At 41.9% G+C, this 27,927-nt stretch overlaps 1 protein-coding gene across 1 annotated transcript in view; it reads right to left on the reverse strand.

The window, feature by feature from the left end:
* Positions 1-24,361, reverse strand: part of stra6 (signaling receptor and transporter of retinol STRA6) — a 104,901-nt gene extending 80,540 nt beyond the window's left edge. Inside the window, exons 1-5 of the mRNA XM_036968858.1 lie at positions 23,667-24,361; positions 20,443-20,509; positions 16,975-17,051; positions 16,582-16,715; positions 3,149-3,315 (exon numbers count right to left, since the gene is read on the reverse strand). Of these exons, the coding sequence (XP_036824753.1) occupies positions 3,149-3,315; positions 16,582-16,715; positions 16,975-17,051; positions 20,443-20,509; positions 23,667-23,755 (534 nt within the window). The 5' untranslated portion in view covers positions 23,756-24,361. The remainder of the gene's footprint in view (positions 1-3,148; positions 3,316-16,581; positions 16,716-16,974; positions 17,052-20,442; positions 20,510-23,666) is intronic.
* Between the last annotated feature and the right edge of the window lie 3,566 nt (positions 24,362-27,927).

The raw sequence follows: 27,927 nt of genomic DNA on the forward strand, positions 1-27,927 counted from the left end.
ACATTAACACAGCATATTATATATGATAAATACCATTCTACATTAATTAACACAGCATATTATATATGATAAATACCATGCTACATTAACACAGCATATTATATAAGATAAATACCATTCTACATTAATTAACACAGCATATTATATATGATAAATACCATTCTACATTAACACAGCATATTATATATGATAAATACCATTCTACATTAATTAACACAGCATATTATATATGATAAATACCATTCTACATTAACACAGCATATTATATATGATAAATACCATTCTACATTAACACAGCATATTATATATGATAAATACCATGCTACATTAACACAGCATATTATATATGATAAATACCATTCTACATTAATTAACACAGCATATTATATATGATAAATACCATGCTACATTAACACAGCATATTATATATGATAAATACCATGCTACATTAACACAGCATATTATATATGATAAATACCATGCTACATTAACACAGCATATTATATATGATAAATACCATGCTACATTAATTAACACAGCATATTATATATGATAAATACCATGCTACATTAACACAGCATATTATATATAATAAATACCATGCTACATTAATTAACACAGCATATTATATATGATAAATACCATGCTACATTAATTAACACAGCATATTATATATGATAAATACCATGCTACATTAACACAGCATATTATATATAATAAATACCATGCTACATTAATTAACACAGCATATTATATATAATAAATACCATGCTACATTAATTAACACAGCATATTATATATGATAAATACCATGCTACATTAATTAACACAGCATATTATATATGATAAATACCATGCTACATTAATTAACACAGCATATTATATATAATAAATACCATGCTACATTAACACAGCATATTATATATGATAAATACCATGCTACATTAATTAACACAGCATATTATATATGATAAATACCATGCTACATTAATTAACACAGCATATTATATATGATAAATACCATGCTACATTAACACAGCATATTATATATGATAAATACCATGCTACATTAACACAGCATATTATATATGATAAATACCATGCTACATTAACACAGCATATTATATATAATAAATACCATGCTACATTAATTAACACAGCATATTATATATAATAAATACCATGCTACATTAATTAACACAGCATATTATATATGATAAATACCATGCTACATTAACACAGCATATTATATATAATAAATACCATGCTACATTAATTAACACAGCATATCATATATAATAAATACCATGCTACATTAATTAACACAGCATATTATATATGATAAATACCATGCTACATTAACACAGCATATTATATATGATAAATACCATGCTACATTAACACAGCATATTATATATAATAAATACCATGCTACATTAATTAACACAGCATATTATATATAATAAATACCCTGCTACATTAATTAACACAGCATATTATATATGATAAATACCATTCTACATTAATTAACACAGCATATTATATATGATAAATACCATGCTACATTAACACAGCATATTATATATGATAAATACCATTCTACATTAATTAACACAGCATATTATATATGATAAATACCATGCTACATTAACACAGCATATTATATATGATAAATACCATGCTACATTAACACAGCATATTATATATGATAAATACCATGCTACATTAACACAGCATATTATATATGATAAATACCATGCTACATTAATTAACACAGCATATTATATATGATAAATACCTTGCTACATTAATTAACACAGCATATTATATATGATAAATACCATGCTACATTAATTAACACAGCATATTATATATGATAAATACCATGCTACATTAATTAACACAGCATATTATATATGATAAATACCATGCTACATTAATTAACACAGCATACTATATATGATAAATACCATGCTACATTAATTAACACAACATATTATATATGATAAATACCATGCTACATTAATTAACACAGCATATTATATATGATAAATACCATGCTACATTAATTAACACAGCATATTATATATAATAATGTGTGTATGTGTGTCCGTGTGTGGTTGTGCGTGTGTTTGTGTGTGTGTGTATGTGTGTGTGTATGTGTGTCTGCCTGTGTGTGTGTGTATGTGTGTTAGTGTATGTGTGTCTGTGTGTGTGTGTGTGTCTGTGAGTGTGTGTGCATGTGTATGTGCGTGTATGTGTGTCTCTGTGTGTGTGGGTATCTGTGAGTTTGTGTGTTTCTGTGTGTGTGTATGTGTTTCTGTGTGTGCGTGTGTGCATGTGTGCGTGTGTTTGTGTGTGTGCGTGTGTCAGTGTGTGTGTGTGTGTGTGTGTGCGTGTGTGTGTGTGTGTCTGCGTTTGTCTACGTGTGTCTGTGTGTGTGTGCGTGTGCGTGTGTGCGTGTGTGTGTGTCTGCGTTTGTCTGCGTGTGTCTGTGTGTGTGTGCGTGTGCGTGTGTGTGTGCGTGTGTCTACGTGTGTGTGTGTGTGTGTGTGTGTGTGTGTGTCTGTGCTTAGTGTAAGCATAGCGCAGTTCTGGAGAACTTAATTTCACACAGCTGACACCTCCTGGACCTAAATAGTTCTAAATATTGAAATCCTCTGAAATCACTGAAATCCGTCAATCCTGTCTACGACTCGTAGCAGTTGTACCTTGGAGAAACATACACGGAGTGGACAAACCATTAGTTACACCTTCATAGTATTGAGTTACACACAACCCTTTTGTCCTCAAAACAGCCTCAATTCATTGGGGCATGGACTCTACAAGGTGTCGAAAGCCTTGTAGACACGGATGCTGGTCCATGTTGACTCCAATGCTTCCCACAGTTGTGTCAAGTTGGCTGGAAGTCCTTTGGGTGGTGGACCATTCTTGATACACAGGAGAAAATGTTGAGTGTGAAAAACCCAGCAGTTCTTGAAACAAACCGGTGCGCTTGGCACCTACTACCATACCCCATTCAAAGGCACTTAAATATTTTGTTGTGCCCATTCACCGTCTGAATGGCGGACATACACAATCCATGTCTCAATTGTCTCAAGGGTTAGGACAGACCACAATCCACTCTCTCTCTCCCCCTCCCTCTCACCTCTGGTGTCTTGGGGCAGTCGGCCTTCTGCCAGACGAGGACCCCAAAGTGAGTCCAGGAAAGCAGGGAGCCCAGGACGTACCCCACGGCGTTACGAAGCGTTCCACAGGCCAGGAGAGGGAAGTACAGTACAGGGTAGTAGAACAGCGAGACGATAATCCAATACTCTGGGGGGGGGGAAACACAACAGGAAGTAGACGTAAGAAACTAAAACATTATTAAACTCCATCCTGTCTCTCTGTTACTATACTGTCTCTCTGTTACTATACTGTCCCTCAGCTGTTATTTTACTGTCTCTGCTGTTACTATACTGTCTCTCTGTTACTATACTGTCTCTCTGTTACTATACTGTCTCTCAGCTGTTACTATACTGTCCCTCAGCTGTTACTATACTGCCTCTCAGCTGTTACTATACTGTCTCTCTGTTACTATACTGTCTCTCTGTTACTATACTGTCTCTCTGTTACTATACTGTCTCTCAGCTGTTACTATACTGTCTCTCAGCTGTTTCTATACTGTCTCAGCTGTTACTATACTGTCTCTCAGCTGTTTCTATACTGTCTCAGCTGTTACTATACTCTCCCTCAGCTGTTTGAGCTTGTGTGTACAGTATAACATTGTGGTTGCTTAGTAAAGCCTTCCGTCATTTCAATACAAAGTTCATAAAGCTTTAGCTAAGTCGAAAAGAAAAGACACATGTAGAAAAAAACAATCACATTATGTAACAACAACTATTGCTATGAATGATCCAACTGTTCTGAGTATTGTGTTAAAACCTGTTAAGGATATGGCAGACATATGCCCCCTTTGGAGAGATTGGGTACCCCATGAATGATCCAACTGTTCTGAGTATTGTGTTAGCATAATGTTTTTTACACCACTGGCTTTTCTTTCGAACAGATGCCCCTCTTTTCAAATGACTCCCAGCTAGTAAATCAAACAGTGAATCAGACAGACTACAATATCTGGTTAGGAGTATGACTCACTATCCACAATGCTTCACAGACCCACAGGGCTAGAACTGGCCATGTCGGACACAAGGATTCAGAAAGACCTCATATTGGCAGAATAAAGCTCCAAAAGTAGATTTACAAAATCCAATTAAAGTTCTCAGTTGCCCTCTTGGTCAAGTCCTCTTTTGTGAAAGAAGGATTTTTTACCTCAAGGGGATAAAAAGTTTTTAAAAAATTAAAAACACGACAAAAGAATATAGCTGCGAGGAGTAATGACCAGGGATCACAGGATGACACAGTGACTTGACCAGGGATCACAGGATGACACAGTGACAAACGTACAGCACAGACATATTTTTAATGCATATTGTTTTGTTATTCTCAAAGCCATTAAAGGTTGAGTATACGTTTGTCCATAAATGTTCCAATATGTCTATTATGTGTAAATAGTTAATGACTGGTAGAGACCAAAATTTAGTTATTTTGTAAGATACAACCTATTAGATGAAATCGTATAGATTTTTTTTCCATTTTAGATGTCGCGCTAGCTGTTCAACCTGAACACATTCACAAATCATGGGAATTTGTTGCCCTATGCTGACTTTGATTCCCTCCTAGGTATATGTTGCAAGGCAATTCCCCCCAGGCCTGCTCCCTCTGTGGCTAAAGCCAGGTAAAAAAAACTTTTGTTCAATGAAATGAAATGAAATGAAATAAAATACATGTTAATACTGCACTCTAACCCCACACATTCCTTTGCTGGATTCATGATAGTGCTGTTAGAACTTTAAAACCTGATATAGTTTTGTTGGAATTTGCAGCTGTTGTTTGTAAGTCATTAATCTGCCAACTTCTGTTGACTTACTGGGCCTTTAAAGACTGATGTAAGGGGTCTAAATGCAGTGGTCAGTAGAAAAACTAACGATGAGTTTGACATATTTTACAGGAAACGAAATAGTCGCCAGTTATTGTTGCCCGTGGTGTAATCATGTCTAACCAGTGGGCTCCAGAGTCTAGCTCAATTTCAGTCAGTAGCTATCCTTCTAAATTCATTGGGCAATGGATAAACTAACCATTAGCTTAACATATTTGGCTGAAAACTAATTTGTAACGAGCTGTTGTTGCCCATGGTGAAATGATCAAACTCACTGGCTCCTGAACCCTCATGAGCTCCCGAGTCTAGAAGCAGCCGAGCGTTAGCGTTAGCGTTAACTAGCTAGCGTTAGAATTTCGCTAGGTGTTTTACAAAAGAACTACTGAGATGACTCACACACTGCAGTTAGCTAGCAAGCCCTGCTAGGTAACAGTGTTATTGTCACAGGAATGTTTTAATTAACTGTCATTGAAGTTGGTGGTTACTACTGGTTTCAGAACCGAGGTGAGAAAAACTGCCCGCCATGTTTTGTGTTTTGGTAAGGGCTCAGAGTAATGTCACGCACCCAAGAAGCCTCAACCAATGACCCAATGGTTATTATTGACTTGAGGTCATTTCCATCTTAAAGGACCCATGAGCAGAACAGAAAGGACCCATGAGCAGCAACAGAAAGGACCCATGAGCAGCAACATGTCTTAAAGGACCCATGAGCAGCAACATAAAGGACTCATGAGCAGCAACATGTCCTAAAGGACCCATGAGCAACAACATAAAGGACCAAAGAGCAGCAACATAAAGGACCCATGAGCAACAACATAAAGGACCCATGAGCAGCAACATAAAGGAACCATGAGCAGCAACATAAAGGACCCATGAGCAGCAACATAAAGGACCCATGAGCAACAACATAAAGGACCCATGAGCAGCAACATAAAGGAACCATGAGCAGCAACATAAAGGACCCATGAGCAGCAACATAAAGGACCCATGAGCAGCAACATAAAGGAACCATGAGCAGCAACATAAAGGACCCATGAGCAGCAACATAAAGGACCCATGAGCAGCAACATAAAGGACCCATGAGCAGCAATATGTCTTAAAGGACCCATGAGCAGCAACAGAAAGGACCCATGAGCAGCAACATAAAGGACCCATGAGCAGCAACATGTCCTAAAGACCCATGAGCAGCAACATAAAGGACCCATGAGCAGCAACATAAAGGACCCATGAGCAGCAATATGTCTTAAAGGACCCATGAGCAGCAACAGAAAGGACCCATGAGCAGCAACATAAAGGACCCATGAGCAGCAACATGTCCTAAAGGACCCATGAGCAGCAACATAAAAGACCCATGAGCAGCAACATAAAGGACCCATGAGCAGCAACATAAAGGACCCATTAGCAGCAACACAAAGGACCCATGAGCAGCAACATAAAGGACCCATGAGCAGCAACATAAAGGACCCATGAGCAGCAACATAAAGGACCCATGAGTAGAAACATAAAGGACCCATGATTAGCAACATAAAGGACCCATGAGCAGCAACATGTCTTAAAGGACCCATGAGCAGCAACATGTCTTAATGGACCCATGAGCAGCAACATAAAGGACCCATGAGCAGCAACATGTCCTAAAGGACCCATGAGCAGCAACATAAAGGACCCATGAGCAGCAACATAAAGGACCCATGAGCAACAACACAAAGGACCCATGAGCAGCAACACAAAGGACCCATGAGCAGCAACATAAAGGACCCATGAGCAGCAACATGTCCTAAAGGACCCATGAGCAGCAACACAAAGGACCCATGAGCAGCAACATAAAGGACCCATGAGCAGCAACATGTCCTAAAGGACCCATGAGCAGCAACATAAAGGACCCATGAGCAACAACATAAAGGAACCATGAGCAGCAACATAAAGGACCCATGAGCAGCAACATAAAGGACCCATGAGCAGCAACATAAAGGACCCATGAGCAGCAATATGTCTTAAAGGACCCATGAGCAGCAACATAAAGGACCCATGAGCAGCAATATGTCTTAAAGGACCCATGAGCAGCAACAGAAAGGACCCATGAGCAGCAACATAAAGGACCCATGAGCAGCAACATGTCCTAAAGGACCCATGAGCAGCAACATAAAGGACCCATGAGCAGCAACATAAAGGACCCATGAGCAGCAACATAAAGGACCCATGAGCAGCAACATAAAGGACCCATGAGTAGAAACATAAAGGACCCATGATTAGCAACATAAAGGACCCATGAGCAGCAACATGTCTTAAAGGACCCATGAGCAGCAACATGTCTTAAAGGACCCATGAGTAGAAACATAAAGGACCCATGAGCAGCAACATAAAGGACCCATGAGCAGCAACATGTCTTAAAGGACCCATGAGCAACAACATAAAGGACCCATTAGCAGCAACATGTCTTAAAGGACCCATGAGCAGCAACATAAAGGGCCCATGAGCAGCAACATAAAGCGCCCATGAGCAGCAACATAAAGGACCCATGAGCAGCAACATAAAGGACCCATGAGCAGCAACATAAAGGACCCATGAGCAACAACATAAAGGACCCATGAGCAACAACATAAAGGACCCATGAGCAACAACATGTCTTAAAGGACCCATGAGCAGCAACATAAAGGGCCCATGAGCAGCAACATGTCTTAAAGGACCCATGAGCAACAACAGAAAGGGCCCATGAGCAGCAACAGAAAGGACCCATGAGCAGCAACATGTCTTAAAGGACCCATGAGCAGCAACATAAAGGGCCCATGAGCAGCAACATGTCCTAAAGGACCCATGAGCAACAACATAAAGGACCCATCAGCAGCAACATAAAGGACCCATGAGCAGCAACATAAAGGACCCATGAGCAACAACATAAAGGACCCATGAGCAGCAACATAAAGGACCCATGAGCAACAACATAAAGGACCCATGAGCAGCAACAACATAAAGGACCCATGAGCAACAACATAAAGGACCCATGAGCAACAACATAAAGGACCCATGAGCAACAACATAAAGGACCCATGAGCAGCAACATAAAGGGCCCATGAGCAACAACATAAAGGACCCATGAGCAACAACATAAAGGACCCATGAGCAGCAACAGAAAGGACCCATGAGCAGCAACATAAAGGACCCATGAGCAGCAACATGTCCTAAAGACCCATGAGCAACAACATAAAGGACCCATGAGCAACAACATAAAGGACCCATGAGCAGCAACATAAAGGGCCCATGAGCAGCAACATAAAGGACCCATGAGCAACAACATAAAGGACCCATGAGCAACAACATAAAGGACCCATGAGCAGCAACATAAAGGACCCATGAGCAACAACATAAAGGACCCATCAGCAGCAACATAAAGGACCCATGAGCAGCAACATAAAGGACCCATGAGCAGCAACAGAAAGGACCCATGAGCAGCAACATAAAGGACCCATGAGCAGCAACATAAAGGACCCATGAGCAGCAACATAAAGGACCCATGAGCAGCAACATAAAGGACCCATGAGCAGCAACTTAAAGGACCCATGAGCAGCAACATAAAGGACCCATGAGCAACAACATAAAGGACCCATGAGCAGCAACATAAAGGACCCATGAGCAACAACATAAAGGACCCATGAGCAGCAACAACATAAAGGACCCATGAGCAACAACATAAAGGACCCATGAGCAACAACATAAAGGACCCATGAGCAACAACATAAAGGACCCATGAGCAGCAACATAAAGGGCCCATGAGCAACAACATAAAGGACCCATGAGCAACAACATAAAGGACCCATGAGCAGCAACAGAAAGGACCCATGAGCAGCAACATAAAGGACCCATGAGCAGCAACATGTCCTAAAGACCCATGAGCAACAACATAAAGGACCCATGAGCAACAACATAAAGGACCCATGAGCAGCAACATAAAGGGCCCATGAGCAGCAACATAAAGGACCCATGAGCAACAACATAAAGGACCCATGAGCAACAACATAAAGGACCCATGAGCAACAACATGTCTTAAAGGACCCATGAGCAGCAACATAAAGGACCCATGAGCAGCAACATAAAGGACCCATGAGCAGCAACATAAAGGACCCATGAGCAACAACATAAAGGACCCATGAGCAGCAACAACATGTCTTAAAGGACCCATGAGCAGCAACATAAAGGACCCATGAGCAACAACATAAAGGACCCATGAGCAACAACATAAAGGACCCATGAGCAGCAACAACATGTCTTAAAGGACCCATGAGCAGCAACATAAAGGACCCATGAGAATACTGTTACCAAAAATCAACACTAATATTTAGTTTAGTCTTTTTTCTGCCGTGTGTACGTTTAAGAAACATTGCCTTGTGCTTTGAAATACTGTTACCAAAAATCCACATATATTTAAGATATTTTCACATTTCTCTCCATCATGAGGGAGGATAATAAAAGTTCACAGAAACAACAAGTAAATGTAGACCTATCGACCAGCTATGTTTTTTGCTGATCTCAATTTTGTTGATGAATTACCAAGTGATTAAAACTCCAAATTCTGTATCAAAATCGGTATTGAATTTACCAGAAATTGGTTACGGAATTTCTACAATTGAATTGGCTACAATGGGAAATCACAGTACTGACAAACAACAGCTGAAGTCACCTGCTACGGTCACCTGCTACGGTCTATAGCACACTGCTAAATTCAGCTGATAACAGTTCTCGATCCACAGTGCCTTCAGACAGTATTCACACCCCTTGACCTTTTCAAAATGTTATTGTGTTACAGGCTGAATCTAAAATGGATTCAATTAGAATTTTTGTTGGCCACTGGCCTATACACATTGTAGATAATATGGTAGTAGAGTAGAGGCCTGGTGAAACACACTTAAGGCAAGCCTAAATAAGTTCAGGAGTAAAGATTTGCTTAACAAGTAACAAAATAAGTTGCATGGACTCACTCTGTGTGCAATAATAGTGTTTAACATGATTAATGAATGACTAACTCATCTCTGTACCCTACACATACAGATAATTGTAAGGTCCCTATGTCTCTCAGTGAATTACAAGCACAGATTCAACCACAAAGAACAGGGAAGTTTTCAAACGAAGGGTAGCTATTGGTAGATGGGTAAAAAATAATTTTAAAAAGGAAACATTGAAGGTAATAATTACACTTTGGATGGTGCATCAATGCCCCCAGTCACCACAAAGATACAGACATCCTTCCTAACTCAGTTGCCGAAGAGGAAGGAAACCGCTCAGGGATTTTCACCATGAGGCCAATGGTGACTTTAAAACAGTTAAAGAGAAACTCACCAATACACTAAACTGTCTACAAGACAAGTGCTCCTCCAACTTTTCACACCCAGTCAGTTATTTGACATGGGGGAAAGGGTCTGTTAGTATACTCTACTAGCTTATTCACTCTATTGTTGGCAGTGATTGTCTACTCAACAACACAACTGTAGGTGCTCATACATACAGATGAAGTAGGAAGTTTACATACACCTTAGCCAAATACATTTCAACTCAGTTGTTCACCATTCCTGACATTTAATCATAGTAAACATTCCCTGTCTTAGGTAAGTTAGGATCACCACTTTATTTTAAGAATGTGAAATGTCAGAATAATAGTAGAGAGAATTATTTTTTTCTGCTTTTATTTCTTTCATCACATTCCCAGTGGGTCAGAAGTTTACATACACTCAATTAGTATTTGGTAGCATTGCCTTTAAATTGTTTAACTTGGGTCAAACATTTTGGGTAGCCTTCCACAAGATTCCCACAATAAGTTGGGTAAATTTTGGCCCATTCCTCCTGACAGAGCTGGTGTAACTGAGTCAGGTTTGTAGGCCTCATTGCTCGCACACACTTTTACAGTTCTGTCCACAACTGTTCTATAGGATTGAGGTCAGGGCTTTGTGATGGCTGCTCCAATACCTTGACTTTGCAGTCCTTAAGATATTTTATAACAACTTTGGAAGTATGCTTGTGGTCATTGTCCATTTGGAAGACCCATTTGCGACCAAGCTTTAACTTCCTGACTGATGTCTTGAGATGTTGCTTCAATATATCCACATAATTTTCCATCCTCATGATGCCATCTATTTTCTGAAGTGCACCAGTCCCTCCTGCAGTAAAGCATCCCCACAACATGATGCTGCCACCCCCTTGCTTCACAGATGGTGTTCTTCGGCTTGCAAGCCTCCCCCTTTTCCTCCGAACATAATGATGGTCATTATGGCCAAACAGTTCTATTTTTGTTTCATTAGATCAGAGGACATTTCTCCAAAAGTACGATCTTTGTCCCCATGTGCAGTTGCAAACCGTAGTCTGGGTTTTTTTATGGCGGTTTTGGAGCAGTGGCTTCTTCCTTGCTGAGCGACTTTCAGGTTATGTTGATATAGGACTTGTTTTACTGTGGATATAGATACTTTTGTATCCGTTTCCTCCAGCATATTCGCAAGGTCCTTTGCTGTTATTCTGGGATTGATTTGCACTTTTCGCACCAAAGTACATTCATCTCTAGGAGACAGAACGTGTCTCCTTCCTGAGCAGTATGACAGCTGCGTGGTCCCATGATGTTTATACTTGCGTACTATTGTTTGTACAGATGAACATGGTACATTCAGGTGTTTGGAAATTGCTCCCAAGGATGAACCAGACTTGTGGAGGTCTACAATTTTTTTTCTGAGGTCTTGGCTGATTTCTTTTGATTTTCCCATGATGTCAAGCAAAGAGGCACTGAGATTGGAGGTAGGACTTGAAATACATCCACAGGTACACCAAAATTAAAATGATGTCTAAAATTATGTCAATTAACCTATCAGAATCTTCTAAAGCCATGCCATAATTTTCTGGAATTTTCCAGCTGTTTAAAGGCACAGTCAACTTAGTGTATGTAAACTTCTGACCCATTGGAATTGTGATACAGTGAAATACAGTGTATAAGTAGAATAATCTGTCTGTAAACAACTTTTGGAAAAATGACTTGAGTCTTGCACAAAATAGATGTCCTAACCAACTTGCCAAAACTATAGTTTGTTAACAAGAAATGTGTGGACTGGTTGAAAAAATGAGTTTTAATGACTCCAACCTAAGTGTATGTAAACTTCTGACTTCAACTGTAACAATAAACAACTTGACTGTCTACAAGTCAAGCCCCCCTCAAACTTGTCACAACTTTGCTAACCACCCATCTCAATGCTCCATTAATGACTTTGAGTGCAATAAAACATCAGTCAACCAAACCCTTTTTGGTTGACAGATTCACTTGGTTTATTGTTTGTTTACACATCCTGATAATCAGTCTTCATGTTTTACACATCCTGATGATCAGTCTTCATGTTTTACACATCCTGATAATCAGTCTTCATGTTTTACACATCCTGATGATCAGTCTTCATGTTTTACACATCCTGATAATCAGTCTTCATGTTTTACACATCCTGATGATCAGTCTTCATGTTTTACACATCCTGATAATCAGTCTTCATGTTTTACACATCCTGATGATCAGTCTTCATGTTTTACACATCCTGATAATCAGTCTTCATGTTTTACACATCCTGATAATCAGTCTTCATGTTTTACACATCCTGATGATCAGTCTTCATGTTTTACACATCCTGATGATCAGTCTTCATGTTTTACACATCCTGATAATCAGTCTTCATGTTTTACACATCCTGATAATCAGTCTTCATGTTTTACACATCCTGGTGATCAGTCTTCATGTTTTACACATCCTGATGATCAGTCTTCATGTTTTACACATCCTGATGATCAGTCTTCGTGTTTTACACATCCTGATGATCAGTCTTCGTGTTTTACACATCCTGATGATCAGTCTTCATGTTTTACACATCCTGATGATCAGTCTTCGTGTTTTACACATCCTGATGATCAGTCTTCATGTTTTACACATCCTGATAATCAGTCTTCATGTTTTACACATCCTGATAATCAGTCTTCATGTCTTACACATCCTGATAATCAGTCTTCATGTTTTACACATCCTGATGATCAGTCTTCATGTTTTACACATCCTGATGATCAGTCTTCGTGTTTTACACATCCTGATGATCAGTCTTCATGTTTTACACATCCTGATGATCAGTCTTCATGTTTTACACATCCTGATGATCAGTCTTCGTGTTTTACACATCCTGATGATCAGTCTTCATGTTTTACACATCCTGATAATCAGTCTTCATGTTTTACACATCCTGATAATCAGTCTTCATGTCTTACACATCCTGATAATCAGTCTTCATGTTTTACACATCCTGATAATCAGTCTTCATGTCTTACACATCCTGATAATCAGTCTTCGTGTTTTACACATCCTGATGATCAGTCTTCGTGTTTTACACATCCTGATGATCAGTCTTCATGTTTTACACATCCTGATAATCAGTCTTCATGTTTTACACATCCTGATAATCAGTCTTCATGTTTTACACATCCTGATAATCAGTCTTCATGTTTTACACATCCTGATAATCAGTCTTCATGTTTTACACATCCTGGTGATCAGTCTTCATGTTTTACACATCCTGATGATCAGTCTTCATGTTTTACACATCCTGATGAAAAGGTCTTCGTGTTTTACACATCCTGATGATCAGTCTTCATGTTTTACACATCCTGATGATCAGTCTTCATGTTTTACACATCCTGATGATCAGTCTTCGTGTTTTACACATCCTGATGATCAGTCTTCGTGTTTTACACATCCTGATGATCAGTCTTCATGTTTTACACATCCTGATAATCAGTCTTCATGTCTTTCCAGGAGACTTGCAGTACGAACAAATCTGCTGCAAGTAGTTGTAGCAGTGGGTGGTGAAGAAAGTGTACTAGCCCACAACCCACCACTTCAGGGAGAGGCTTGTCTACCTGGCTGTGTAGTTGTCGAAAAGGCTAGACGGTTGTCTACAAGAAGCCAGAGTCACAGCTCCCCAAACCCAACATCCCTGCCAAAAACTCCACAGCGCCAAAGCCTGCTAAACCAGCTGTCATTACCCAACACAAGGTTCACCAGCTGAAGAACATTCTGGAATCTGCCTGGAACGTTCAACCAATACAACATTCATATTCAGTTAGACTGATGTTGTAGTATAATATAGAATGTCTGGTGAGCTCTAACTGCATTGTGGTATAGATATCGCTAGCTGTTGTATATATATATATATACATATATATAGTTTTATGTCTGAAACACATTTCATCAGTGGTATTATGTCTGAAACACCTTTCATCAGCAGTATTATGTCTGAAACACATTGCATCACTAAGTATTATGTCTGAAACACCTTTCATCACTAAGTATTATGTCTGAAACACATTTCATCGCTAAGTATTATGTCTGAAACACCTTTCATCACTAAGTATTATGTCTGAAACACCTTTCATCAGTAGTATTATGTCTGAAACACCTTTCCACCCAGGAGTGGGAGGGTGAACGGAAAGGCTCTGGAGCAACGAACCGCCCTTGCTGTCTCTGCCTGGCCGGTTCCCCTCTTTCCACTGGGATTCTCTGCCTCTAACCCTATTACAGGGGCTGAGTCACTGGCTTTACTGGGGCTCTCTCATGCCGTCCCTGGAGGGGGTGCGTCACCTGAGTGGGTTGAGTCACTGATGTGGTCATCCTGTCTGGGTTGGCGCCCCCCCCCCCCCCCCCCCCCCCGTGGGTTGTGCCGTGGCGGAGGTCTTTGTGGGCTATACTCAGCCTTGTCTCAGGATGGTAAGTTGGTGGTTGAAGATATCCCTCTAGTGGTGTGGGGGCTGTGCTTTGGCAAAGTGGGTGGGGTTATATCCTTCCTGTTTGGCCCTGTCCGGGGGTGTCCTCGGAGTGGGCCACAGTGTCTCCTGACCCCTCCTGTCTCAGCCTCCAGTATTTATGCTGCAGTAGTTTATGTGTCGGGGGGCTAGGGTCAGTTTGTTATATCTGGAGTACTTCTCCTGTCCTATTCGGTGTCCTGTGTGAATCTAAGTGTGCGTTCTCTAATTCTCTCCTTCTCTCTTTCTCTCTCTCGGAGGACCTGAGCCCTAGGACCATGCCCCCGGACTACCTGACATGATGACTCCTTGCTGTCCCCAGTCCACCTGGCTGTGCTGCTGCTCCAGTTTCAACTGTTCTGCCTTATTATTATTCGACCATGCTGGTCATTTATGAACATTTGAACATCTTGGCCATGTTCTGTTATAATCTCCACCCGGCACAGCCAGAAGAGGACTGGCCATCCCACATATGCTCTCTCTAATTCTCTCTTTCTTTCTCTCTCTCGGAGGACCTGAGCCCTAGGACCATGCCCCAGGAATACCTGACATGATGACTCCTTGCTGTCCCCAGTCCACCTGACTGTGCTGCTGCTCCAGTTTCAACTATTCTGCCTTATTATTATTCGACCATGCTGGTCATTTATGAACATTTGAACATCTTGACCATGTTTTGTTATAATCTCCACCCGGCACAGCCAGAAGAGGACTGGCCACCCCACATAGCCTGGTTCCTCTCTAGGTTTCTTCCTAGGTTTTGGCCTTTCTAGGGAGTTTTTCCTAGCCACCGTGCTTCTACACCTGCATTGCTTGCTGTTTGGGGTTTTAGGCTGGGTTTCTGTACAGCACTTTGAGATATCAGCTGATGTACGAAGGGCTATATAAATACATTTGATTCGATTTGATTTGATTGATCAGTAAGCATTATGTCTGAAACACCTTTCATCTCTTAGAATGATGTCTGAAACACCTTTCATCAGTAAGCATTATGTCTGAAACACCTTTAATCACTTAGAATGATGTCTGAAACACATTTCATCACTTAGAATGATGTCTGGAACACCTTTCATCAGTAGTATTATGTCTGAAACACCTTTCATCACTCAGAATGATGTCTGAAACACCTTTCATCAGTAAATATTATGTCGGAAACACCTTTCATCACTATGTATTATGTCTGAAACACCTTTCATCACTAAGTATTATGTCTGAAACACCTTTCATCAGTAGTATTATGTCTGAAACACCTTTCATCAGTAGTATTATGTCTGAAACACCTTTCATCACTTAGAATGATGTCTGAAACACCTTTCATCACTAAGTATTATGTCTGAAACACCTTTCATCACTAAGTATTATGTCTGAAACACATTTCATCACTAAGTATTATGTCTGAAACACATTTCATCACTAAGTATTATGTCTGAAACACCTTTAATCACTTAGAATGATGTCTGAAACACATTTCATCAGTAGTATTATGTCGGGGGACATGACGTCTGACAGGATGTGATGTCTGACAGGATGTGATGTCTGACAGGATGTCTGACAGGATGTGACGTCTGACAGGATGTGATGTCTGGCATGATTTGATGTCTGACAGGATGTGATGTCTGACAGGATATGATGTCTGACAGGATGTCTGACAGGAAAAACACGCCAAATAGAGTGTAGCGGTGAAGTTTCCCTTTAAAGAGAAAATAATGATCTAAGAATGACAATAGGTTTCGCTGTGAACTCCTAATAATTGTGGAACAAAACACTACTCCGATCTATCATTTCACAATTTTCTACATCTTCCTGCTCCTTACGTTTGTTGGCTTGGTCTGTGGTGAAGGGAAGAGGGTTTGGTGCTATGACCAGACCAAACAGTTTGCAGAACAGCACTCCAAACACTGCTACAGCTAAGCCCTTGTGTTGCGTGTGGTCCAGGAAGTTCACTGGGCTGGGGATCAAACAGGAAAATATTTAGAACCAGGATGTTAGAACCAAGCTGCTTCAGGTTTGATATATGATGTCATGGCAGAGGGATGCAACAGTGTGGACGGCAGGGTTGGGGGGGGGGAAATATCATTTCAATAAAATAAAAAAGTCCTATTCCGTTTGTAAATTCACTTTCCCACAGAAGGGAGGATTAGGATGCCATTTAAAGGTTTTTGTTGAAGTCTAAGATTATAATATGGAGTAAGAGAAGGGGATCTCACCTGAGTAAACCTCTTTTCTGCCCATCCGCCAGCTTCATCCTCCTGGCAAGGAATGCTAGGATCAACATGACCACCAGCTGCACCACAGAACGAGAGACAGACCAATTAGTCCAGGAGACATTTCAGTTATCCCAGTTGGCCACATCTGTCTGGTCCTTCTGCCCGACCCATATGACCCTTGACACTTGTGCAGCTGTGGACCCCCTGCCTTCACCTCAGTCCTCTTGGGACCCCCTGCCCTCTCCCCTGGGTCAGACCAAAGACTGGGGGGGAGACCCCACAACAAAAGGGTTTCCCCCAGTCTATGATCTCACTGGGTCACCATTAGTCAGGACTTCACAGCTCACTGAGCAGTATTGACCTAGAGTGACTTCACAGTTCACTTAATCCAGTGTCCCAAAAAGTTCATTTGCACATATTTAATGAAAAACATTAGCATATTTTAATACAATATTTGTAATAGAAACAAACGGGTAAAAGTTGATTGTGATATGCTAAACGGAAGAAAAAAAACAACTTTTATGGTATGGTGCTTGGCCTTAAATTAATTTTTGGAGTAAAAACACATGACATTGAGTACAAAGAGTTGAATGTTTAACCAAAACGGACTGGTATCATCTCCGCAGTAAAAAATAAACTTCTAATCTGTAGTTTAGTTGTGAATTGGAGGGTTATCAGCTATGGCCCGTCGATATATAACACTACAGGTCTACTGGATAAATACATCAGGTTACATAAAGTCCAAACCAATGGTGTTGAAATCAGACTGTAATCTTATCTACAGGAAAGACCATGGTATATTGGCGTCATCATCTGCATTGCTTGCTGTTTGGGGTTTTATAGACTGGGTTTCTTTACAGCGCTTTGAGATATCAGCTGATGTAAGAAGGGCTTTATAAATACATTTGATTTGATTTATATGTTGACCTAGAAAACCTTATCGTGTAAGAGTTGTTGCTGATGGCTTTATACAGTATCAGACAGTCATTTTACACCTGGGATTACAGAGTGGGAATGTGGCTGAAACGGTGGTGTAAACGTGAAGAGGATAGAGAGTGAGACGTGTGTGAAGTAATGACATAATGGTGTCATAATGGGCTTTTCACACTACTGTGTTGAGACAAACTGTGTTGATTCAAACTGTGCTGAGACAAACTGTGCTTATTCAAACTGTGCTGAGACAAACTGTGTTGAGACAAACTATACTGAGCCAAACTGTGCTGAGTCAAACTGTGTTGAGCCAAACTGTGTTGAGACAAACTGTGTTGATTCAAACTGTGCTGAGCCAAACTGTGCTGAGTCAATCTGTGCTGAGTCAAACTGTGTTGAGTCAAACTGTGCTGAGCCAAACTGTGCTGAGACAAACTGTAATGAGACAAGCTATTCTGAGTCAAGCTGTGCTGAGCCAAGCTGTGCTGAGCCAAACTGTGCTGAGTCAAGCTATTCTGAGTCCAACTGTGCTGAGTCAAACTGTGCTGAGCCAAGCTATGCTGGGTCAAACTGTGCTGAGCCAAACTGTGCTGAGTCAATCTGTGCTGAGTCAAACTGTGTTGAGTCAAACTGTGCTGAGCCAAACTGTGCTGAGACAAACTGTGCTGAGCCAAACTGTGTTGAGTCAAACTGTGCTGAGCCAAGCTGTGCTGAGCCAAACTGTAATGAGACAAGCTATTCTGAGTCAAGCTGTGCTGAGCCAAGCTGTGCTGAGCCAAACTGTGCTGAGTCAAACTGTGCTGAGTCAAACTGTGCTGAGACAAGCTATGATGAGTCAAGCTATGATGAGTCAAACTGTGCTGAGTCAAACTGTGCTGAGTCAAACTGTGTTGAGTCAAACTGTGTTGAGTCAAACTGTGTTGAGACAAACTGTGCTGAGCCAAACTGTGCTGAGTCAAACTGTGCTGAATCAAACTGTGTTGATTCAAACTGTGTTGATTCAAACTGTTGAGGTGGACAGAGCCAGAACAGTCTGGTTGAGATGGACAGAGTCAGAACAGTCTGGTTGAGGTGAGCAGCGCCAGAACTGTCTGTTTGAGGTGAGCAGAGCCAGAACAGTCTGGTTGAGGTGGGCAGAGCCAGAACTGTCTGGTTGAGATGGACAGAGCCAGAACAGTCTGGTTTAGGTGAGCAGAGCCAGAACAGTCTCGTTGAGGTGAACAGAACCAGAACAGTCTGGTTGAGGTGAACAGAGTCAGAACAGTCTGGTTGAGGTGAGCAGAGCCAGAACAGTCTGGTTGAGGTGAACAGAGCCAGAACAGTCTGGTTGAGGTGGGCAGAGCCAGAACAGTCTGGTTGAGGTGAACAGAGCCAGAACAGTCTGGTTGAGGTGAGCAGAGCCAGAACAGTCTGGTTCAGATGGACAGAGCCAGAACAGTCTGGTTGAGATGGACAGAACCATAACAGTCTGGTTGAGGTGAACAGAACCAGAACAGTCTGGTTGAGGTGAACAGAGTCAGAACAGTCTGGTTGAGGTGAGCAGAGCCAGAACAGTCTGGTTGAGGTGAACAGAGCCAGAACAGTCTGGTTGAGGTGGGCAGAGCCAGAACAGTCTGGTTGAGGTGAACAGAGCCAGAACAGTCTGGTTGAGGTGGGCAGAGCCAGAACAGTCTGGTTCAGGTGGACAGAGCCAGAACAGTCTTGTTCAGGTGGACAGAGCCAGAACAGTCTGGTTCAGGTGGACCAGAGCAACATGATTTTGGCCCTGATTTAGCTGTCCCTGACATGTTTTTGAGATCGAAGACAAAATCTAGGGATGCACGGTCGTCACGATGCTCGTCAGAGACACAATCTGAGGGCTACCGATCTGTTCTGCCATGGCCAGTGAAGAGCCCGGATCTCAATCGCATTGAGCACGTCTGGGACCTGTTGGATCGGAGGGTGAGGGCTAGGGCCATTCCCTCCAGAAATGTCTGGGAACTTGCAGGTGCCTTGGTGGAAGAGTGGGGTAACATCTCACAGCAAGAACTGGCAAATCTGGTGCAGTCCATGAGGAGGAGATGCACTGCAGTACTTAATGCAGCTGGTGGCCACACCAGATACTGACTGTTACTTTTGATTTTGACCCCCCCTTTGTTCAGGGACACATTATTCCATTTCTGTTAGTCACATGTCTGTGGAACTTGTTCAATTTATGTCTCAGTTGTTGAATCTTGTTATATTCATACAAATATTTACACATTTTAAGTTTGATAAAAATAAACACAGTTTATTGTGCTGAGTTTAGTAGTGTGGGACCCCCGTCTGTGTCAGATCAGTTAGTCTACGTACCACTATGTTAGCAAGACATAAAACTACAGGAAAGTTGTGTACTGTACGCCCAGCATAACAGAAACAACCAGATACGTTACACAGAGCATTATGGGTACTGTAGTACATCATGGACTTACAGACAAGAGAGAATTATGGGTACTGTGGTACATCGTGGACATACAAACAACAGAGAATGATGGGTAGTGTAGTACATCATGGACTTACAGAAATGGCAGAGATGCAGATGTGGTAGAGTCTATCATCAGCTGTAGGGTCACATGGTGGGATTACTCTGCAAAGTAACAATCACAAACACAGACACATTGCATTATGGGTACTGTAGTTGTATTACAGCTGTATATAATGTAATGCTTCATGATAATGTTATAATTGTTCATAGGAATGCTATAATGCTTCATGGTAATGCTGTAATGATTCATAGTAATGCTATAATGCTTCATTTAAATGCTATAATGCTTAATGGTAATTCTACAGTGCTTCATGGTGATGCTATAACACAACATGGCAGTGCTATAATGCTTCATAGTAATGCTACAATGCTTCATAGTAGTACTATAATGTTTCATGGCAATGCTATAATGCTTCATGGTAATAACATGATGCTTCATGGTAATGCTACATTGCCTCATAGTAAATCTACAATGCTTCAAAGTAATACTATAATGCTAAACAGTAATGCTATAATGCTTAATAGTAATGCTGCTATAATGCTTAATAGTAATGCTATAATGCTTCATGGTAATGCTATAATGTTTCATAGTAATGTTATATTGCTTCATAATAATGCTAAAATGCTTAATGGTAATGCTATACTATTCCATAGTAATACTATAGTGCTTCATAGAAATGGTACAATGCTTCATAGTAATGCTATAATGCTTCATAGTAATGCTTCATGTTGAGGCTACAACGATTCACAGTACTGCTGTAATGCTTCATAGAATGGGTACTGTAGCAATAATTATTTTGCTTGAGATAGTTCTTCATAAAAAAATCTTTGGTATTTCTGGGTCTCATAGTAATGCAGCAGTTATATTAAAGCTAACTGTAGCAGTAATGCTTGGACTAATGCCAGCAGTAATGGTGGGATAGATAGGCTTTACTGGGCCTCGTAGTAAGCTAATGCTAGCCGTTATGCTAGTAGAAACGCTAGCAGGGAATGCCAGGGATATATTGTGCATGATACTTGATAGGCCTAGAGGCTCATATTCATTAGGACACAGCATAGCAAAATCTTTTGCAACTGAAACTAAAATGAGCAATTCTTATTGGACAAGTTCAGCTAGTCTCTCCCAGTCTGTTTTCTTCCGTTTGTTCCTAATGAATGAGACACAGGCCTGCCAGAGCAGGGAGGTTTGGCTGACAGACTGAGGTGCTGCAATGTCTGAGTAAAACATTCATATCTGTTGCAGAATATTTTTTGCTACACATAGTGCCCTAATCAATACAACCCAGGACAAAGAGCCTGCAGGTTGTTAGAGCAGGGAGGTGTGATTGACAGCTGACTGACAGAGACGATGCCGTATGTTTGTGTTACTAAACCAAGTGACTGTTACTAAACTAAACTATCAGCAGGTAACCTAGTGGTTAGAGCGTTGGGCCAGTAACTGGATCGAATCCCCGAGCTGACAAGGTAAAAATCTGTCGTTCTGCCCCTGAACAAGGCAGTTAACCCCACTGTTCCCTGGGCGCCGAAGACGTGGATATCGATTAAGGCCTCCCGTACTGCTCTGATTCAGAGGGGTTGGGTTAAATGCGTGAAGACACATTTCATTTCTAAGGCATTCAGTTTTACAACTGATTAGGTATCCCCCTTTCCCCCTTTCCCTTTCCCCAGTGTCTGAGTCTTACTAAACCTAGAGGTGTTACACACTCATTACTAAACCCAGAGGTGTTACACAATCATTACTAAACCCAGATTTGTTACACAATCATTACTAAACCCAGAGGTGTTACACAATCATTACTAAACCCAGAGCAAAGGACCTGTTTTGGATGTATTTATGCTGCCAGAATACATCCCCTGGTCTCAGTAATACACAGCATTATCATGGGCAACAGCAGTAGAATTCAAATTACGACGCAGACATTTGACCAGTCTGACTTTAAGCCTAAGGAGTAAAGGTAAACAAGTATTTGCCATCCATGATAAACATTGTTCAAATATAATAAGGGGTGAAAGTAAAGAAAAGCACACAACATAGCTATAATCACACTGAAAAGACAGACCGTTTAGGCTCAGAGTAACACTGAAAAGACAGACCGTTTAGGCTCAGAGTAACACTGAAAAGACAGACCGTTTAGGCTCAGAGTAACACTGAAAAGACAGACCGTTTAGGCTCAGAGTAACACTGAAAAGACAGACCGTTTAGGCACAGAGTAACACTGAAAAGACAGACCGTTTAGGCTCAGAGTAACACTGAAAAAACAGACCGTTTAGGCTCAGAGTAACACTGAAAAGACAGGCCGTTTAGTCTCAGAGTAACACTGAAAAGACAGAACGTTTAGGCTCAGAGTAACACTGAAAAGACAGACCGTTTAGGCTCAGAGCAACACTGAAAAGACAGGCCGTTTAGGCTCAGAGTAACACTGAAAAGACAGGCCGTTTAGGCTCAGAGTAACACTGAAAAGATAGAACGTTAATAACACTGATCACCACCAGGCTTCAGCCAGGTCTAATGTCTGGCGCTATTAGTTAATAACACTGATCACCACCAGGCTTCAGCCAGGTCTACTGTCTGGCGCTATTAGTTAATAACACTGATCACCTCCAAGCTTCAGCCATGTCTACTGTCTGGTGCTATTAGTTAATAACACCGATCACCTCCAAGCTTCAGCCAGGTCTACTGTCTGGCGCTATTAGTTAATAACACTGATCACCTCCAATCTTCAGCCATGTCTACTGTCTGGCGCTATTAGGTAATAACACTGATCACCTCCAAGATTCAGCCAGGTCTACTGTCTGGAGATATTTGTGTTTCAGCCATGTGTACTGTCTGGAGATATTATTTATGCACCTGAGGCAAATCTAGTTAAAGACTTGACCGTATTGAAGCAGTTCACCCAAATTAATGATTCAAACATTTAACCAAGGGTATATGAAGCAGATTTCAAAACAGTCAAATCATAACCCCACACAAAAAGTCAAAGAGAACTATGAAACAACAAGAAGTTAATTCTCATATGGATGGGTTTGTCATCCAGAATGGTATAATACAGTTACTCCCATAGAGATGTCATTGCTGTGTACTCACTTGAATGGGACCTTGGTGGACACTTTAAACATTGATACAACGAAAGGATTAGGGAGAGAATTTCACTGATTACCAAGTCACAAGCCCACAACAAGTAGTAGAGAACAATGAAACAACAATGTTTGGAACAACAGAGATTGTACAACTGGAATAATAAGAGTTAACAGTACTCACTCAGCTGGGACCTTGGTAGGCACAGGGTTCTCCATGTTCCAATCAGGGTAGTCATAGTAGTCCTTTGCTATGTCTTCAGTGGCACTCATCCTGCTGTCTGGCTCTAGTTCCCACAGATCCTATGGCCCGAGAACCCTAGAACCCTGTATAGAACACTCTAGAATACGCTTGGAACTCTCCCGGGAACTCTCGGGAACACTCTCGGATCACCCTAGAACTCACTCTAGAACACGCTTGGAACTCTCCCGGAACTCTCAGGAACACTCTCGGATCACCCTAGAACTCACTCTAGAACAGTATAACACTGCTGTTCACCCAACTATCAGGTCCTGTGTAACTCAGCACAGGTCTCCTTTTGATCAAGAGGAAAAAAGTTTAGTCGTTTCTCCAAAAGTTTGGTGGTGTTTGCATTTCTGTCTGGTGTGATGTGGTGTGGTGCCCTCGCCGTACCCTGTGATTGGTCTCTTCTCTTTTGCTCTCTTTTGCTCTCTGTTCTTCTCTCTCGCTCTTCAGGTGCCTGGGTCCTCCGTGGGGCTGCAGTACTGTGATGTGACAGGTCCTTGCTGAGTGGCTCCTGGCTGCGAGGCTGTGGCTCCGTACTGCAGGCTGGGTCTGTCTGTCTGTCTATCTCACCCCCTTTTCTCAGTCCCACGCCACAACAGGCTTTTTTCAGACGAGGATTACCAACCAGACTGGGACACAGAGAGAGAGAGAGAGAGAGAGAGAGAGAGAGAGAGAGAGAGAGAGAGAGAGAGAGAGAGAGAGAGAGAGAGAGAGAGAGAGAGAGAGAGAGAGAGAGAGAGAGAGAGAGAGAGAGAGAGAGAGAGAGAGAGAGAGAGAGAGAGAGAGAGAGAGAGAGAGAGAGAGAGAGAGAGAGAGAGAGAGAGAGAGAGAGAGAGAGAGAGAGAGAGAGAGAGAGAGAGAGAGAGAGAGAGAGAGAGAGAGAGTGAAATTAAAGTAGGGACAGAAAGTTTCAGCAGCCAATCAGCTAATCTTCTGTCCCACCTGCAGCTTAGTGGGGTTAGAGATTCTTCCTGTGTGTTTGCCCGGGCTGGGTTATTACTGGATATCACATCAGTTATCAGTGTTCAATAAAGATCCCTGCCTTACATCTCCTCATTCATACATCCTGACTGATGGAACACAGTGGCAGCAACAGACCTGAACAACCCTAGGCTTGACATTTTAGGAAAGTAAAGTATAAAGTATAGAATTTTACAACCCTAGCCCTATACAACCCTAGCCCTATACAACCCTAGCCCTATACAACCCTAGCCCTCTACAACCCTAGCCCTCTACAACCCTAGCCCTATACAACCCTAACCCTATACAACCCTAGCCCTATACAACCCTAGCCCTATACAACCCTATCGTTTTCTTTAACTGTTGCTGACTGACCTGTGACTGACCTGTGACTAGACCTGTGACTAGACCTGTGACTAGACCTGTGACTAGACCTGTGACTAGACCTGTGACTGACCTGCGACTGACCTGTGACTGACCTGTGACTGACCTGTGACTAGACCTGTGACTAGACCTGTGACTAGACCTGTGACTGACCTGTGACTAGACCTGTGACTAGACCTGTGACTGACCTGTGACTGACCTGTGACTAGACCTGTGACTAGACCTGAGATTAGACCTGTGACTGACCTGTGGCTAGACCTGAGACTGAATGTTACTGACCTGTAGCTGGTAGAGAGTTGTATGGTGAAATGAGAAGGGAGGGATGAGAGAGACAGAGGACAGGTAGGTAGACATTTATAAACCCCATCGTGACAGGGACTGTGTGGGTAGCTCCTGCTGACAGTTTAATGTTCCATAGTGATAACATTAATGACTAACACTGTGGGGTTTCCTCTCTGTCACAGACAGGGTCATTATCTCTCTCAGGATCATTATCTCTCTCTGTGTAAGGTTACCTTCCTACCAAGCCTGGATGAGTCAAACTGGAATGTGTCAGACAGCAGCACAACCTGAGACCACACACATTATAGGGACCAACCAGCATAGTCTCAACACACACACACACACACACACACACACACACACACACACACACACACACACACACACACACACACACACACACACACACACACACACACACACTCTCCTCACCACTTAGCACAATCAGCATCAAGGAGGAGTTCCATATATTTTCCTGTGGTTAAATGATCGCAGTTCTTAATCTACATCAGATAAACATTAAAGGTTTTACATACAGGCTCATACAGGAACCCCTGCTCTTGTCATGACACAGACTGACCAGGGGAATCCACTTCAATCCGCGTAGATCAAGGGGAGGAGACATGTTACAGAATATATATTTTTTTTAAGTTTGAGACAATTGAGACATGGATTGAGCCATTCAGAAGATGAATGTTCATAACCCGGATGACCTTTGAGCTAAAAAACAAACTTGGATTGGTCTGGTGAGGAGAGCTTCAGAGCTGGTGTAAGAGAATAGGGGGATACCTAGTCAGGTGTAAGGTAATAGGGGCATACCTAGTCAGGTGTAAGGGAATAGGGGCATACCTAGTCAGGTGTAAGGGAATAGGGGCATACCTAGTCAGGTGTAAGGGAATAGGGGGATACCTAGTCAGGTGTAAGGGAATAGGGGGATACCTAGTCAGGTGTAAGGGAATAAGGGGATACCTAGTCAGGTGTAAGGGAATAGGGGGATACCTAGTCAGGTGTAAGGGAATAGGGGGATACCTAGTCAGGTGTAAGGGAATAGGGGGATACCTAGTCAGGTGTAAGGGAATAGGGGCATACCTAGTCAGGTGTAAGGTAATAGGGGCATACCTAGTCAGGTGTAAGGGAATAGGGGGATACCTAGTCAGGTGTAAGAAATTGGGGGATACCTAAGTCAGGTGTAAGGGAATAGGGGGATACCTAGTCAGGTGTAAGGGAATAGGGGCATACCTAGTCAGGTGTAAGGTAATAGGGGCATACCTAGTCAGGTGTAAGGGAATAGGGAGATACCTAGTCAGGTGTAAGGGAATAGGGGGATACCTAGTCAGTTGTAAGGGAATAGGGGGATACCTAGTCAGGTGTAAGGTAATAGGGGGATACCTAGTCAGGTGTAAGGGAATAGGGGGATACCTAGTCAGGTGTAAGGGAATAGGGGGATACCTAGTCAGGTGTAAGGGAATAGGGGGATACCTAGTCAGGTGTAAGGGAATAGGGGCATACCTAGTCAGGTGTAAGGGAATAGGGGGATACCTAGTCAGGTGTAAGGGAATAGGGGGATACCTAGTCAGGTGTAAGGGAATAGGGGGATACCTAGTCAGGTGTAAGGTAATAGGGGGATACCTAGTCAGGTGTAAGGTAATAGGGGGATACCTAGTCAGGTGTAAGGGAATAGGGGGATACCTAGTCAGGTGTAAGGGAATAGGGGGATACCTAGTCAAGTGTAAGGGAATAGGGGGATACCTAGTCAGGTGTAAGGTAATAGGGGCATACCTAGTCAGGTGTAAGGGAATAGGGGCATACCTAGTCAGGTGTAAGGTAATAGGGGGATACCTAGTCAGGTGTAAGGGAATAGGGGCATACCTAGTCAGGTGTAAGGGAATAGGGGGATACCTAGTCAGGTGTAAGGGAATAGGGGGATACCTAGTCAGGTGTAAGGGAATAGGGGGATACCTAGTCAGGTGTAAGGGAATAGGGGGATACCTAGTCAGGTGTAAGGTAATAGGGGGATACCTAGTCAGGTGTAAGGGAATAGGGGGATACCTAGTCAGGTGTAAGGGAATAGGGGGATACATAGTCAGGTGTAAGGTAATAGGGGGATACCTAAGTAAGGTGCAAAACTGAATGCATTCGACTGAAACGTGTCTTCCACATACAACCCTCTGAATCAAAGAGGTGGTTTGGGGGCTGCCTTAACCAAAGTCCACATCATCGGTGCCTGGGGAGAAGTTGTGTGGGGGCTCAGGGCAGAACGGAGGATTTAAAACAAGCAACCTTTTGGTTATTGCCCCATATGCTCTAATCGCCAGGGCTACCTGCCAATTCACTGAGATTAAGACTGTAGCTTTTGTTACCACACTGCAGTCTTTGTACATTGTAGTGGTCTTTGTACACGTGAAGTACATTGGACACTGTGGGCAAGTTCAATACAGAGTGTAGTACATTGGATTTACAAAGACGAAGGACCAACCGAAGAACCAATTCAGTTGCTAATTTTAGGACATTTTTCAGCAAATCAGTTTGTTGTAAAACTATGAAGGGTTTTGGAGGTAGAACGTATGCTGCT

The sequence above is a fragment of the Oncorhynchus mykiss genome, chromosome 30 (genome assembly GCF_013265735.2).
Source record: "Oncorhynchus mykiss isolate Arlee chromosome 30, USDA_OmykA_1.1, whole genome shotgun sequence".
NCBI lineage: Eukaryota > Metazoa > Chordata > Actinopteri > Salmoniformes > Salmonidae > Oncorhynchus > Oncorhynchus mykiss.